At 40.8% G+C, this 15,294-nt stretch overlaps 1 protein-coding gene across 4 annotated transcripts; it reads right to left on the bottom strand.

The window, feature by feature from the left end:
- Positions 1 to 238: 238 nt before the first annotated feature.
- On the bottom strand, positions 239 to 15,263 carry ENPP5 (ectonucleotide pyrophosphatase/phosphodiesterase family member 5). Of its 4 annotated transcripts, XM_075497776.1 has the most exons (5): positions 14,741 to 15,169; positions 13,432 to 13,603; positions 11,131 to 12,000; positions 6,819 to 6,995; positions 239 to 5,430 (listed from the first exon to the last, which is right to left on the bottom strand). In XM_075497776.1, the coding sequence occupies exons 3-5, from the start codon at positions 11,951 to 11,953 to the stop codon at positions 5,060 to 5,062; spliced, it is 1,371 nt and encodes a 456-aa protein (XP_075353891.1). In that variant the 5' UTR covers positions 11,954 to 12,000; positions 13,432 to 13,603; positions 14,741 to 15,169; the 3' UTR covers positions 239 to 5,059. The 4 variants fall into 4 exon arrangements, with proteins under 4 accessions (XP_075353891.1, XP_075353893.1, XP_075353892.1 ...); XM_075497778.1 differs by lacking the exons at positions 13,432 to 13,603; positions 14,741 to 15,169 and adding an exon at positions 15,258 to 15,263; XM_075497777.1 differs by lacking the exons at positions 13,432 to 13,603; positions 14,741 to 15,169 and adding an exon at positions 15,207 to 15,227.
- Positions 15,264 to 15,294: the final 31 nt, after the last annotated feature.

Consider the following 15,294-nt stretch of genomic DNA (forward strand, 5'->3'; position numbering starts at 1 on the left):
AAGAGTGCTGAGTATTCTTTCTGGCACAATTCTTTGCTGCTGGCAGGGAGGGTTTCAGGGTAGCTCTTGTACTTCCACGATTTCATACAGATCATGTACAAATCAAGATAATCTAGAAAAACACCTCTTTTGCCTTAGAGACAAAGTGGATATATTTAAAGATTATTATTTTTACAAGCATTAGTGCCTTAAACATGATGAAATATTTCCACTACCTAATTGCAGTCTGTATGAAACACAGTGGCTGACTTCCTTCTGAGCAGCTAATTCAAAACAAGAACATGAAAAGCTGTGGCTTCCTCCTTCCTCAGAGCTGAGATAAAGGAGATATTCTACAATAGTTTGTGGTAACATTTAATGACTTGCTAAATATACACAACTGCAACATTCATACAGGACATATTACTTTAGTTTAAGTTTTAAGAACTTCCCCTGGCATTGAAGTTTAGAAGGGAAGAGGGGAAGTTTGTAACATTACATCCCAGCAGTAAAGACTGATGTTTCACTATGTTGACTGCCTCCATAAAGGAACTATCAACACAGGGTAGAGAAGCCTTCAAACATCCACCCGTCTGGGTTTATATGCTTTTTGTCCATTAGCACCACAGAAACTGTTCCAGAAGTGAGCTGATTTCAACTAGCTATAGGTCCAAAACACTTGTTTCAGGGGGAGGTTTAACTTGCTATAAGCTGAAAGAATGTACTGCCTATGAAAATAAACCAACAACATGATGTACCTCCAAGGATCAGACCACAGGGACAGATGTTTGCTTTAATATGCAAGGTACCACCTTTTATTGCAAAAAACAGTAATAGAGATTTGTTAACTTAATGTGATTCAGATTAAGATTTCATTACCGAAAGGCCGTCCATTTGCAATGCTGCAGATACCACTATTGAATGTACCATTTTCATGTGCTTGCAACAATTTTTGTAGTCTTAACATCTAATAAATGCTTACGTTACCTTTACTGTAGTACAAACGTGCCACTTCTTGAAAGGTACGTACAGCAGCATAGCATGTACACTCAAGACAGCATCCATGGCCATTATTTAAGCAGGGAAAATTCAGAAGTAAGCCTGTTATATTTGCATTTTACAAAACAGCAGGATTCAACAGCTGCATGGTTGTCATTTCTTCCCACACATAGCTCAAGATTGTGTTGTTCCACACTTTTGAAAAGTCACACTGCACAACCCTTCATTTTATAATAGGCATTTTTGTGCTTTTTTTTTTTTTGAAACGGCATTTATTGTAAACAGCATTACTGCAGCTCTTTACCAGGAAAGTCTGGGAGAATTTTTTTTTATAAAAGAAACTGTATTACCACTGTTGGTAACAGATAGCTGTTATTTCCATATACAGTAGCAAGGTGGGAAACAAGGTCTTTTATATAAGAACTTTGACCTAAAATTCGTAAGTTCTATCACACTTCCAGTTATTTTTAATGAAGGCATACACTATGCAGAGTACAAGAAATAGTTGGGATGCATATGAGTTAAGGCCATTCTCCCCCAGCCATCCCCCCCAATTCAAGTTTTTTTTCCAGAAGTCTTTTTAAATGAAGCAAGCACTCAATGCTTGATAGCACTATAGCAAAGATATATTTCAACTTCAACATTTCCAAACAGGAAGAAACAAAGAAAATGTTTGACATCTCAAAGTGTGCTTCACAGGTCAATAATGGAAGACAAAATCATGCAAACTTCTCAGTTTCCAAGCTTATGTTACAAGTAGTGTACAGCATACTCAAATGCACTTTCCAATAAACTTGTTCGTACATCATAAAAAGTATCATATATGCAGAAACCAAATCCCACGTGCTCCCCAAACAAAAAGGTAGTCTGAAAAAAATCTCACATCAGGGAAAAAGTTGGTATTTTTCTCCAGTGGCATCAGATGTGCTTTCAATTTCATTAAGCGTACACCCAACAACTTAAAACAGTGTTTAACATTGGCTAGGCAAATATCCTAACAAGGTAACTACCCAAGAGGTACCTGCAAATACACCTAAGCAATAGAGGAAACATCTTTAAACCTAAACTGAAATACCCGAATGCTGAAAGATTCCTTTCAGTTTTCTACAAAGCTTCATTTTACCGTCCTCAAAGAAGGGCTTTGCAGTGCAATACGGAACAATGACATCAAGAAGAATTCTCATGTTTGCGTTCCCAATCTATTTTGAATATTATTGTTCCCAAACTCTTTGCTAGGGGAAACCTACTGCTCTTCCCTTGTTGCATGTTTGGGCAGGTATGCCTAAGTCCCAGGATGACAGAACAACACTGACCAACTTTGCCCCCCTCCTTAAAATCAAGGGTCACTTTGGCTGATGATAGAACTACGCCTGTCACAACTAAAAAAGGTGGGAGTTTAATGAACCCCTCTGAGATTACAGTCCAGTTATTTTTACATCTGCCATAAGCATTGCTATGAAATTACTGCAATAAGAATAATTTCTATTAAAGCAGCATGTTCCAAAGTGAGAAAGTGTGTAACTGAAGTAGCTACAGGTGAGGATTATAGCATCTCCAATTTTCACTGTTATTCCCTTAACCAGGCCTGTAGATCTTTCTTTAAACACACACTAAGTTTGTGCTATGATTCGTTTTTAAGTTGCAGATAAGCAAGAAAAGGTGGACTCTGCATCAATTTGCTGTCTGCCATCCACTTTTTGGAAGGTGGCTAGGGAAGTGATTAGTAACAATTTAGAGGTTTAGGTTTTCTACTTGGACTTCCCCAGCCTCTCTAGAAACTACCGTAAACATCATTACTGCCTTCATCTTTCAGCTTGATAAGCCCCTGCAGCATTCAGTTTTAGCTGGCATCAGCATATTAAACTTAAGACATACCTAACGGTCAGCTCCACCAAGAATCAGCTTTACAGTGTCAGGCACAGCGATCCCAGAAGTTTTCCTTCAGTGTTTTCTTAAGAAAATGGCAACGTAGGAAAACAAGGCAGTACACAGAATAACAGTAGAATTGCAGCCATGAGTCAGATTAAGTTATGCAAGACTTCATACATATCCCCCAAATTAAGGGGCTGTCCTCCAACAGATCTGCTAGTTTCCCATCTTCCTAAAGCTACTATTACAGCTAGACTTTCAGCATATACCTTAAATTGGAGTATTTCATTGCCTTCCCTCTCAAGCATTCACTGCAACTAGCTGTGGTCTCCGGAAACTTTCCACATTTGTTTCCAAGACAGTTCAATGCTAAGCAAGTGTCCCCGCCATCACGGAGGAATGCAACAGATTAATTCTGACGCAGCGAGGACCAGACACTTCGTAACAAGGCATTGTAGAGTCATCAATGAGGCAGCGAGAAGTAAGCTCACTTCTGAACTCGCTTAGATGTCATTTGTTAAGTCTGGAATGAAGTTTAGCAAAACGAGTTTTGAACTTCAGTTAGTCAGCTTGTTGCAGCTCCTTGCTAGGTCTGCTAGCAACCCTACCGATTGCAGTATTAGACTGTTAGTCACGCCATTAGTTTGACAGAGCACATCCAAGGCCAAGATGTTCCCATCTTTTGCCCTCTGCTGGGTGCTGTGGATAAAGCAATGAATTGCACTTACAGAAATACCAGACTGAGTATTTGTGTGAATTTTGAAACAGTTTCTTTCTCCTTCAGGCATTGTACTCAAAAGCAAAGTGCAGAGAAATACTAACTCACACAGGGAGGGGAAAAAAATTCAGCTTTTAAACGAGTCTGACAACTAGACAACTTTTCTCACTTCATACCATGTTTTTCATACAAACCTTAAGTCAGCAGCTTCTCACCTACCATTTAGGTGAGCTCATAAAAAACCCCACAATAGCAAGAAGATTTATTGCCCCACACAAAAGAATAAGAGTAATATATAGTTTTGTTGACTCAAAATTAATAATTTTCCCTGACAGACTTTCCTCTGGAAGAACAAACTCCAGTCTTACACCTTTTTTCCATATTAAAGTGTGCTTTTTCAGATTTAAGAGCATATATGGCGTAAGATTTATCTAGCTGTTCCTTAAATTGCATTTCTAACCCTACTCATCAAATTCTAAGGTCCACTCAGACATATCAGATAAAACACAAGACAGCAAGCCAAGCTCACACCTGAGAAGAGTCTCCAGTAACAGATCTGATGTTACATCCAGTGACAAGCTTGACAGCACTCTGAAACCAGTTTGTACATGTTCCTTAACTGATTCATCTGCCTTATTCCGAGAGCCCTCTTATCACAGAAATATAAAAAAAAGACTCCATTTGGATATACAGGTGTTGTGCTTGTACGTGTCTTTAAACTGCCAGCCACATGGAATTCCTAAAAAATTTAGTCCAGTGTACAGGAAACAATAGAAAAAGTAAAGACCTACATTTACCTAAAATTGTAAAGACCTGTATTTATCTAAATTTAAAAAAAAAAAAAATCAAGTAGTTTAATGCTGATTGCTAAAGGCAATACCACCTAGATTCATATTTTGGGACTACAATTAATACAGTAGTTTAAAGAAATACACTCAAGTCTAACTTTAGACACTTAGCACTGCATGACCCAGCTTAATAATAATGTTTTCTGCAGGATTTAATCCACCAAGCTATCTGTAATGGTGATCCATGCAAAAAGCTTCCTTGGGCAGGGAAGAAAAAAACCCCAGAGAAGCCTAGTCACATTCAGTGACTTGTTAGAATCTAAGAGACTTAAACCTCTCAAAGAAAAAAAAAAGGGGGGGTGGGAAGTTAAATCACCATGTAATGGTCTGTGAAGTGCACCTCAGTTGATGTTATTTCCCTAAAAGTAGCTCAGAATGAGGTATTCAAGGTCTATTGTCACTACATGTCTACATACATACACAGCTTTCCAGGTTTACCCAGAATACTTCCAACCCCTGAAAGAAGTGGTTGTAGGGTGAAAGAGAAACATGCTCTCTCTGCATACCTAGTATGTATGTACTCCAATGTACCAATGGATCAGCATCTGTTTCCTTTTACTCCACATATTTATGCTGATCCACTGCTATTAATTTTTTTTGTATAAGCTTATTTTAAGCATCCAACAGGAAATAGTACCAAGTGTTACTAATCTTGCAACAGTGGCTGGGCAGCTTCAGTATGTTGCATTCTCATGGTATTTGCCTGGGTGAGGATAAAATGTTTCACAAAAACTGCAATAAAAACCATAACAAGAAAGCTGCCCAGAAAGACTCCTACAACAGTAGCATAGGTGTCTGCTCCAAAGGCTACAGGAACTTCTTCAGCAAGTATATCTTTCACAGCGTTGAATGAACCATTGTTTGGCAGTGGGTTAATACCAAGGAGATGGCACAATAAGGGGTACAAGTCTGTAGCATTCATGACTTCTTTGGTGGCATTCTTTCTGAAAGCAGGCCCAACTGCCAAAAAAATTGGATGCATTTCTGGTAAGATGTTGTCATATCCGTGATTACCAACTAGAAATAAAAGACAGAAGAAGGTCAATATTCTGAAGTCGCAAAACAAGCACTGAACCTTTTCCTAGGATTAGCATAATGCAGAAAAAGAACAGCCATCATTTATTCTTGCAGAGGTTTAGAAGAATCATTTTGATCAACAGCACAAATGTCTCCTAGCAAATACCAAGTCTCAGAACTACAAAAAGAAGATGCCCTAAAAAAAGAATGGAGAGCACTATTTAAAAATGGAGGGGGAAAAAAAAAAAAAAAGGTAAGCTCACACAGCAGTAACAGCATTGTCAATGGCATGCTATGCTACACCCAAGTTTCCTTGGTTTTCCTCAAGGAAAAAGTCCAACTTTGCAACTGGACCAGATCTCTTAGGGAAAAAAAAAAAAATCCATGTAGAGATAGACTGTTTGACTCCTAGTAGCAGACAGAACTTAAGCTCTGACTGCTTTGACACTGTCCAATTTTGTGCACTATCTACTCATCAAGAAGGGAAAAGTTTACAGATCTCACTAGTGGGTCTCCAGTGGCCCTTCCTTACAGGGGCAATGAACACTCTGAAAAAGTGAATAAACATGCAGGCACAAATAACTGCTCTCATCAGCTATCAACACTGAAAAACTTGTTAAGTCTCGCAGGTAATGCTCTTCAGCTTCATAACCAGCAGCAAAGTTTAAAAGGTTTTCAATTAAGAAACTTCAAGAACTGACCATATGACACCTATATTTTTCCTCCCAGCTAACCAAAAGTTACATTTACTATCTCTATTCTACCTATAATAAATCTCAAAACACCAAGGTGAGGAACTTAAAAGTGGGGGTTTTTTTCCTCCAAATCACCTAGAATGCATCTTCTCCTATAAGGTAAATGAAAATCACTGGTGTACAGCAACACAATATTCAAAGACTCTTTCTAGCAATAGAACAAGGTTACTATAAGTGTAGGCATACAGAAGTTGAGGACTTTGAGAAAGCATTCTTGTATTTCCAACCCAACCCTTCTCCGGTAAATAAATAGTACATGATAAAACAACGCTATTCATCCTCTACTCAACAAGTTCAGTTACAACTTTTTTTTTTTTTCATCTCTCAGGAAGTGCTTGTCAGTTTGCTAGATTTCGCAAGACGACCTCAAGTACGTGGCCACTAAAACATGTGAATGATCTTATCTCAGTAAGTTTAATTTTTAGAAACGGTAAGTCCAGTTCCCCCTCCCCTAATAGTAGGGTGCTTCCCATCCCATCAGGAAAAAAAATTATAAATTCTACATACTTAGGTTTGGAGTTTTCCCTCCCAGTCTTAAAAAAAAAAAAAACCAAACAATTAACATTGGTTGTGACTGGGAGAGAAAGTACCATGTAAGGTCTCTGCAAAACACTGTAAAGACAGAATACTTACATTGAAAACCGTCAGACTTATTATATACAATTTCCCATCCTTTATCAGCCACTGCTAAGATTGGCTGAATTTTACTGTTGTGCTTGTAATGTAATCTATCTGGAATCTGCTCCTTTTTATATACAGTCATGTTGGGATGAGCATTGGCCAAAGCTTCATATACTTCATCCAGTTTGCCTTCAAACAAACAAAAGAAACAAAAGACAAAACTTAAACATACCAATATGTTTACTGAACTCATCAGTAGTTTAAATACAACTGAAAGAAGATGGCAAAAAGCACTTCCCCAAAAGCTAATTATAGCTGTAAGAGACAACAGTGGATTACAATGCGCACAGAAGTTACTGTGAGAAATCCAGAGCATCATTCACAGCTGGCGTCGAACTTCACAGCCTATTCCTAAGCAGTAAGTGCCTTGCTAATTTTAGGAAAAACCCCTCATTTCATAGTTATCAGAATATAAGCTTCTCACAAGAATGAGTTAGAAGGCATTCAGTTAAGGCTCACGGAAAAGAAACCAGCTCCTCCTAGCTCCATGCAAAGCTTGACAGCAAGGAGATAGCTCCTAAACCTATGAGGTAATGTGCGCATTAAGGCCGTATTCTGTCTTCCCCCCAGTTGGCTATGATGACAAGCGACACTTTTTATTTATTTTAAAGCAGTTTAATTGTTAGTTGCTTTCTTTAAAAGGCCAAAGAGAGCAGCCACTTTGTTTCTTGGCATCTCTGAAAACTTATTTGTGAGTGAACCCAACTATTTATTTCTCCCAGATGCTCCAATAAACAGCTACTTATTTGACCTCATTTGATTCCCAGTTTTGATCTTCTACCATTTTGATGACAAGTTTAGCCAATTTAGAAAGAGTAGCTCATTTGTTTCTATGCACCATGTAACATCACAGTATTAGTAATTAATTGCCTAGGGATAAGCAAAACTAGCTTGCATTAATCTTTCAACAGAAGCCCTCAGGTCACAGTCCAGATGCCACTAACACGTTAGGAGCTGTACAAAAATTGCAGAGGCCTTAAGCAGGGAACACACGACAAACACACGAAGGGACAGGTTGGACTGGCAGATCAAGATGGCACTTTTGGTCCAGAACTGTCAGCCACTCTGTGTATTCAATAACAGCTAACAGCACTACCTTTGTGTTCTTAGTGACTAGGGAAAGGAAAGGAGCAGACATCTACTGCAGAGTGAGCATAAAACCTCAAAAGCTGTACTAACACTACCAAATAAATAGGCATTTTCCACCCCCAATTTTTTTATTTGCTTATTTCCAGTTCCTGAGCTTTTCTTTCCAATAAAAGTCACTGAACAGTCAGAAAGCAGTTGGACAAGCTGCAACACCAGTGCACAGAAAGGAGGAACCAGGACACGCAGAGAGGAACACAAAAGCAAGTTCAGGAACCTACATCTGAGCAAGTTTCTTTGATATCCTCCCCCTGCCCCTTTTCAGCACAGGTTCCTATTGAGGGCTATACATGTACCTAACAGACTTCTGTTACAGCCCAACTAACTCAGCTCCATGACTTAAGTACTTTGTGCTACACACATGCACAAGTCAGCTGGACAGCTGAGTTCACAGCTAGTGTCTGCAGGCCAGTTTCAGCGCTACACGGTCTGAAGCACGGTTGGAAGATGTTTACATTTTCTTTGTGGCCAACACTGCTGTTTTTAGCAGATGAGTGGAATTTAAGCACATCCTGTCATTCTGACTTATCATTTCTCGCTAGTTCTACCTTCACAGCTAGCTGTACATCCTGCAGCGGGTGTTCCTGTGAGTGAGCTCTTCTCTGCCTATCTGTCCCAAGAAACGATCGCCTTGATTACCACAAGAACAAGTGCTTAGTTTGACCTGAGACACCACCTGAGGATAAACCAAGGATAAGATCTGGTCTAACATTTTCAGCATGCATGGAGTTTTGAATATATCTCAGGAAAAAAAAAAAGTTTGGGAGGAGGTGCCCAGTGTCTTTAAAGAAACCGTCTTCGTTTTCTCCCTCAGTTCCTAGGATCCAGTATAGAAATTCTGGAGGAAAACTGGAAATAGATTAATATATAATGTTTCTTATCTAAAATTGGCATAAAAAAAGAATCACTAAACTTAAGAAATATAATAAAGGTCAAGATGAGACAGCAAAAGTACAGATACGATATAGTTACAGCAACAAGGGACTCCAATCTAGCATTTCTAGGACTATATTAGTAACAAAATTAATTTTGTGATGCCACTTTTTTATATGGGATAACAGGGAGGAGAAGCCCCAAATACAGCAAACTATGATTTTACACTAAATTAATTACTTGAATTAATATATTAAATGCAAGAAAAAGGCCAGTATCATCACCTGTGCTACAGGTACCATCTTTGTGAACATATAATTAGTTCCACCCACACTGTACACAAGCATAGTTAAATAATGGCTTTAATCCATCTCTCAGGGAAGAAATATGCAGCCAAACAGTTAAAGTAGCAGAATTCACTGCATTTTCATGCATTCAAAATTTTTCTCAATGTCTCACTAAGTTTTACCATTCCCTTGGTTTAAGCAAGACAAATGGAATAACTGTTGAAGAATCAGTCATGTACTTAAGTATAAGTTATTTCATAGCTAAACTGAGAATGAAGCTCATTGCTTTATAATAAAAATTACAGCTGGTAACATGGAAGGAAGGAATTTTAGCCGTGCTCAAAACTAATTCTTGTTTATTGGTAGTGTAATAAATATCTGAACCTCTGAGCAAAACCAAATCCAAGCTATTTCTGAAATCTATTGAAATGGCTTTTTTACTGTGCTGTCATCTAATTGTTGCAGATATACTATTTCTTTTCAGCATTCAGCAGACAGGAGAATCAGGTTACGCATCTTCCAGTTCTCATTTACTGCATTAGGGATGTTTTAGTGCTAAAGTTTACTTTTACTACTCCCTTTATTTGGTAATGAGAACATCCTAGTCAACCATATTTGTCTCCATTAGGATGGACTCCCAAACTCGACTCTTCTATCACCACTGAGAGAAACAGCGCCCAGCTACAAACACCTGAGTGCACTCAGGCAGCAAGTGATCTCAGTTTGGACATACTAACATTTTAGTCTGGAGTATTCTTCAAACTAAGCTCTTCTCCCAAGTAACTAGCGATAGGACGAGAGGAAATGGCCTCAAGTTGCATCAGGAGAGGTTTAGATTGGATATTAGGAAAAATTTTTTTACTGAAAGGGTTGTCGAGCATTGGAACAGGCTGCCCAGGGAAGTGGTGGAGTCACCATCCCTGGAGGAGTTCAAAAAATGTGTAGACGTGGCACTTCGGGACATGGTTTAGTAGGCACGGAGGTGTTGGGTTGACGGTTGGACTAGATGATCTTAGAGGTCTTTTCCAACCTTAATGATTTTATGATTCTATAAAAGTGACAAGAAGCATTTGCTTACACATTTAAAGGTCACTTAAGCCTGCAAAATACCCTCCCTGCTTGGACCTTAAATAGAGTGCTGTCTATTAGTGATGCAAATGTTACAGAAATCTTAAAAAACACCTTTTCAGAAGGCCACCTTAAAACTCAACTTCCAAATTAGCACCCCTGCCCACACAAAAAACGCTACTGTCCAGGTTAACACATTCACAGCAAACAGTTACAGCTTTTGATCGTCAAAATAAAGACCAGCACCTCTACATCAGCGACACTAACCACACATCTGACACTTAAGCAACTCTTCAATGACTGCAACTAGACTTCAGATTTCAATTCCAACAGTATTCTTGCCCACCATTATCACAATAAAAATGGTATGAACATAACTGGCTGGCTGTTCAGCGTGATGGGAGAAAAAAAACCTAAAGTGAACTACAATAGCTGGCAATAATCAAATAGCCAACACAGGCTTTCTTTTTATCAAAGGTCCCCATCTGGTTTCAGTTTACTGTTTGAGTTAGAAATATAATTCCTCCACTATGGCTTTAGCATCTTGACGAAAGGCAAGATCTGTAACATTCAGTTGTCATCTATCTAGAACGCCATTCATCCTTGATAATGCTGTTAGATTATCTTACTTCTTGTAAGGACTACAGGATATTTGGCAATGTTAGTCAACAACAGACAGATTTGCTCACTTTTCATTTCAGAAAGTTAATCCAGGCTTTTGACAGAGCTAGCAAAAAGAACAAAGAAGTGTTCCTGCAAGCACTCCTTGCTCAAGGCTGATATCCTACTGGCATCAGTGCTGCCAACACCACTTCAGTTAAGGAACAAAGCCTATAAAGTTTCGATACTCGAGTATTTTCTTCAGAGAATTTTACTGCTATAGCTCCTACCTTCTTTTGGCAAAATAGCTACTGCAGGAGAATGGTCAATGACTTTATAGAGCTCTCTATTCACATACTGATCAAGCTCAATGAGCCTTTCTGAGGAGGACTGTGACATTCCATGATCACTTGTGATTATGACATTTATCACATCCCACAGCTTCGCTTTCTTCAGTTCAGACATAAGATATCCCAGCTTTTTGTCAATATCACTAATTATTGGTCCCATAAGTGGGTTTTCTGGGCCCAGAATATGGCCCATCTCATCAGGCTGTTCCCAATATAGGAGACCAAAGTTTATGGGTTCTTCTGATGTAAACCAGCCAATAAGCCTAGCAACTCTATCTTCAAAGGAAACAGATTCATTGTAGGGCATATAATATGTAGGAAAGACTCCATGTATTTTCACATCTGTTCCAGGCCACATAGCTGCTCCAGTTTTATGTCCTTCCCCCTGGTTCGTTATCCATATTGGGCTGGCTTCTTCCCAGAACTTGGAGTTATGGATATCCATTTTGTTCAAAGAGAAAGTTTCATTCAGAATAGGATCATACATCTCATTAGCAACTATACCGTGGCTTTCTGCATAGAGACCAGTCACCATCGTATAATGATTAGGATACGTTTTCGTTATAAACACATTAGTGACCTGTTTGACATGAACACCATTCTCCATGGCATAATGAAAATTGGGAGTTGAGACTTTATAGATGTAATCCCATCGAAATCCATCAAAAGATACCAGCAACACTCTGGGCTGGGCTGGCTGGAGAGACAATGCTCTTGGAAGAAATAGTAAGAAAATTGCCAGGACTTGCCAATAACAGTTCATGGCTATTCTGGAAGGTAGTCGTCCCCTCTTCTGAGGCAAGATGGCATCTGTTGAGCAGAGACAGAAGATTTGTTTGTTAAAGTCATAACTTAGTTTTAAGAATGAGTAGCTAAAATATTCCCTAGGTATTTATACCGCCTGCCTTACTAACACTGAGCACTCCAAGCATAGGAACAAGACTCTTACCTATCAGTTATACTGATATCCCAGTTTCAGAGATGAGAAGTGAGACACTACAATTTGTTGAATGAAACAGTTCACAAAGCAACTTCTTTATCCAACACCACTGCCCAATCTCTTCCTTTTTTCTTCCTGCTCCCAATACACAGGAACTCCTGCTCTTGCAATTTGGCAAGTTTTCAAGTATTTTCAAAGTTGTAAGAAACTGTCCCTAGAGAAAGCTTCTGCTTGTTAAGATGTAAACAGGGGCAGTTCTCACCTTGAGAACAACAACGTCCGCCTCCACCAGAACTTTATAACCCTCATTAAAATCGCTGGAGCGTTACTTCTCTTTTCTGCGCATGCGTGGCACAGACACGCTAGCATCACATGGCAGAGCAGCGAATGGGAGCAGGAAGTACACACTGGAACTGGAGGACTCTGCGCCTGCACAGCTCCCATCAGGGAGGGGGGACCAGCTAGAAACCATCACAGCTTCTCAGCCCCAACACTTGGTGTGGGATTACTAAATGTGCCGAGTACAATTTCTAGCAGAGAAATTAGCAAATAAGCTTTGAATTTCAGATACAGCAGCATATCCATTAAAAGGTTTTGCTGCTTAAAAGGTGTCAGATCAAGAGTTAGACAAACAAAGAGCAGGAACATCAGTTTCCCAACATTTTATCACATCTCTAACCTGATCACAGCTTCCCTATGTAACGGAGCTCTTACTGATCAAGTAATTCTGATGCTTACTACCAAAGGTCACTTCTAGCGTACAGACAGCTTTACGAACAAGAATGTGCCATTTAAGTTCTTCTAACTAACCACTTAGGTCTCTGAATGGATTGGAAAGAGGTGGTTGAAAGATTCAGTGGTACAGTTGTGAGTCACTGGAAATACTACATCTTTCAAGCAAGCATCATCTGTCCTTTCCAGTCAAGTGCCACTGCTACCTGAGTGCGAGCAGCATGAAGTATGCAAGACAGAAGAAATATAACACAAATCCCGCCCATGAAGTGCATGAGATGGTGACCGCTACACACTGTACCCTAAAGCATTTGCTCCCTAGATAAACAGTCAGCACTAATTCTGATCATATGACTCAACGATATTGACTATTCCTAACTATGACTGGCACTCCTTATCTAATAGCATGACATAATATGACACAATTTCATATTGTATTGCATCATGCTCCCCAGCCCCAGTTTCCCTCTGCCCTTCCCAAACACTTTGTTGTTCAAAACTCAGTTATCTAACTCAAAGTAAGGTCCCTGTAAGAACCCTCACACCGGATTTCCCTATCCATAACTGACCTAAAATTTCATGCCAATATTCCCCACTTCTGGCTCAACAGCATCATTTAACCACAAGGCCAGACACTGTTCAATCCAATCCTGCACTTGGACTGTACTGATACTCCACATAGTTCCCTTTAGGCTCCCATTTTTCAGCAATCCTCTGGAGCAAGTCACTACTGAAATTCAGCTGGAAGACAGTGATTGTGTAATCAGCAAATCCATATTAATATCCAGAATACACAAATATCCTAAAATAGTTAATATAAAAAGTTATAGCACAACAAGCATCCAAATACCACTGCAATGATGGAACAGGATTTGTCATTTTGGTAGAACACAAGGTATCTTCCATGGGAAATTTTCCTACTCCAATTCCCCAGCTAAATCTCTCATATATATATTTACACTGGAAAACAGCATAGGCACTGTTGACTTGCAGGTACTCAAATGTTACACCGAACTTGCCTATCTCCCAAAATTAAAATCCAGGCCTAGAGCACTGCTATGAATGAACTGACACTTCAGAGGCATAACTCCCCTTTCAGCAAACACCACAGACCCAAAGGCTGCAGAATCGCTCAGTTTCACCCAATGTGGGATTTCTTTCAGCTGAACCTCAAGGAAGACAGGGAGAACATGCTGTTGTGTCCATCTGAAACCCATCCACCAAATTAAGTGTAGCCCATGGCTGAGTCATACCTTTCCCCTTCTGGGGAGTGACAAGTAAGAATTTCACAGAATCACAGAATCATATAGGTTGGAAAAGACCTTTAAGATCATCGAGTCCAACCATAAACCTAACACTACCAAAACCACCACTACACCATGTCTCTAAGCACCTCATCCAAACGTCCTTTAAATACCTCCAGGGATGGCAACTCAACCACTTCCCTGGGCAGCCTGTTCCAATGCTTGATAACCCTCTCGGTGAAGAAAAATTTCCTAATATCCAGTCTAAACCTCCCCTGGCACAACTTGAGGCCGTTTCCTCTTGTCCTATCACTTGTTACCTGGGAGAAGAGACCGACCCCCACCTCTCTACACCCTCCTTTCAGGTAGTTGTAGAGAGCGATAAGGTCTCCCCTCAGCCTCCTTTTCTCCAGGCTCCTTTTCTCCTGGCTTTAAGCCCTCTCAAAGGAAACCAGGTCTTTACTTCCGAATTTTACACAGTTAACGATGTCAACACCACCTAACCCTGTAATTGCACATTTTTAATAAATAGTGTTTGGGGTTTTTTTCAAGGCCTTCCTATACTGGTCTTCACTGGATACATCCTGAGCACACCTACTCATGCGGGTCTCTCCAGAAACCCAGCACCACAAACCTCGGCTCCGGGGTCCTGAAGGGGCTCTGGCGGGACGAAGGCATCTGGCTGCCCAGGGCAGGGAGCTGCCACACAGGCACACGGCAGGCAGCCAGGGAAGTGCCCAGGGACCCGTTCGGCAGGCAGAGGAGCCCAGCACACAGGCGAATGGCAAGGGCAGGCCGGCATTCCCCTACACAGCGGCCTCCAACCGCGGCTCGCCACCTCTGTGAAAGGTTTACTTCACCCTGACAGGCCAACCACGCGAAGCAAAACCCGGCCTCAAGAAACCCACGCTCCCACACGCCAGAGACCACCTCGACACCCAGGGCAGCCCCCACGAGGCCCACTCAGACCTAACGAACCGGCCCCCCGGCCCCGGAGCCCTCGCTCCGGGATGCCCCAGCTCCCGCCGCCCCGCGGGCGGGTACGGCAGGAGCGAGGCCGCGGGGAGCCCCTCTCAGCCCGGCCGCGGGGAGCCCGTTACCTGCAGCGGCCCCGCAGCGCAGGCGGAACAACAACCCTCTCCCCGCCTTACCGGGCGGCGGCGACAGCGCCCGCACGTAGCAGCCGCC

Source organism: Mycteria americana, chromosome 3 (assembly GCF_035582795.1).
Source record: "Mycteria americana isolate JAX WOST 10 ecotype Jacksonville Zoo and Gardens chromosome 3, USCA_MyAme_1.0, whole genome shotgun sequence".
In the NCBI taxonomy this organism is placed as follows: domain Eukaryota; kingdom Metazoa; phylum Chordata; class Aves; order Ciconiiformes; family Ciconiidae; genus Mycteria; species Mycteria americana.

Excerpts from the sequence above, each read along its gene's own strand:
- ENPP5 (XM_075497778.1), bottom strand. The coding sequence starts at position 11,953 with ATGAACTGTTATTGGCAAGTCCTGGCAATTTTCTTACTATTTCTTCCA. Across the intron at positions 6,996-11,130 it reads AGCTATTTTGCCAAAAGAAG|GCAAACTGGATGAAGTATAT; the intron begins GTAGGAGCTATA and ends GTTTGTTTGAAG. Across the intron at positions 5,431-6,818 it reads TAAGTCTGACGGTTTTCAAT|TTGGTAATCACGGATATGAC; the intron begins GTAAGTATTCTG and ends TTTTATTTCTAG.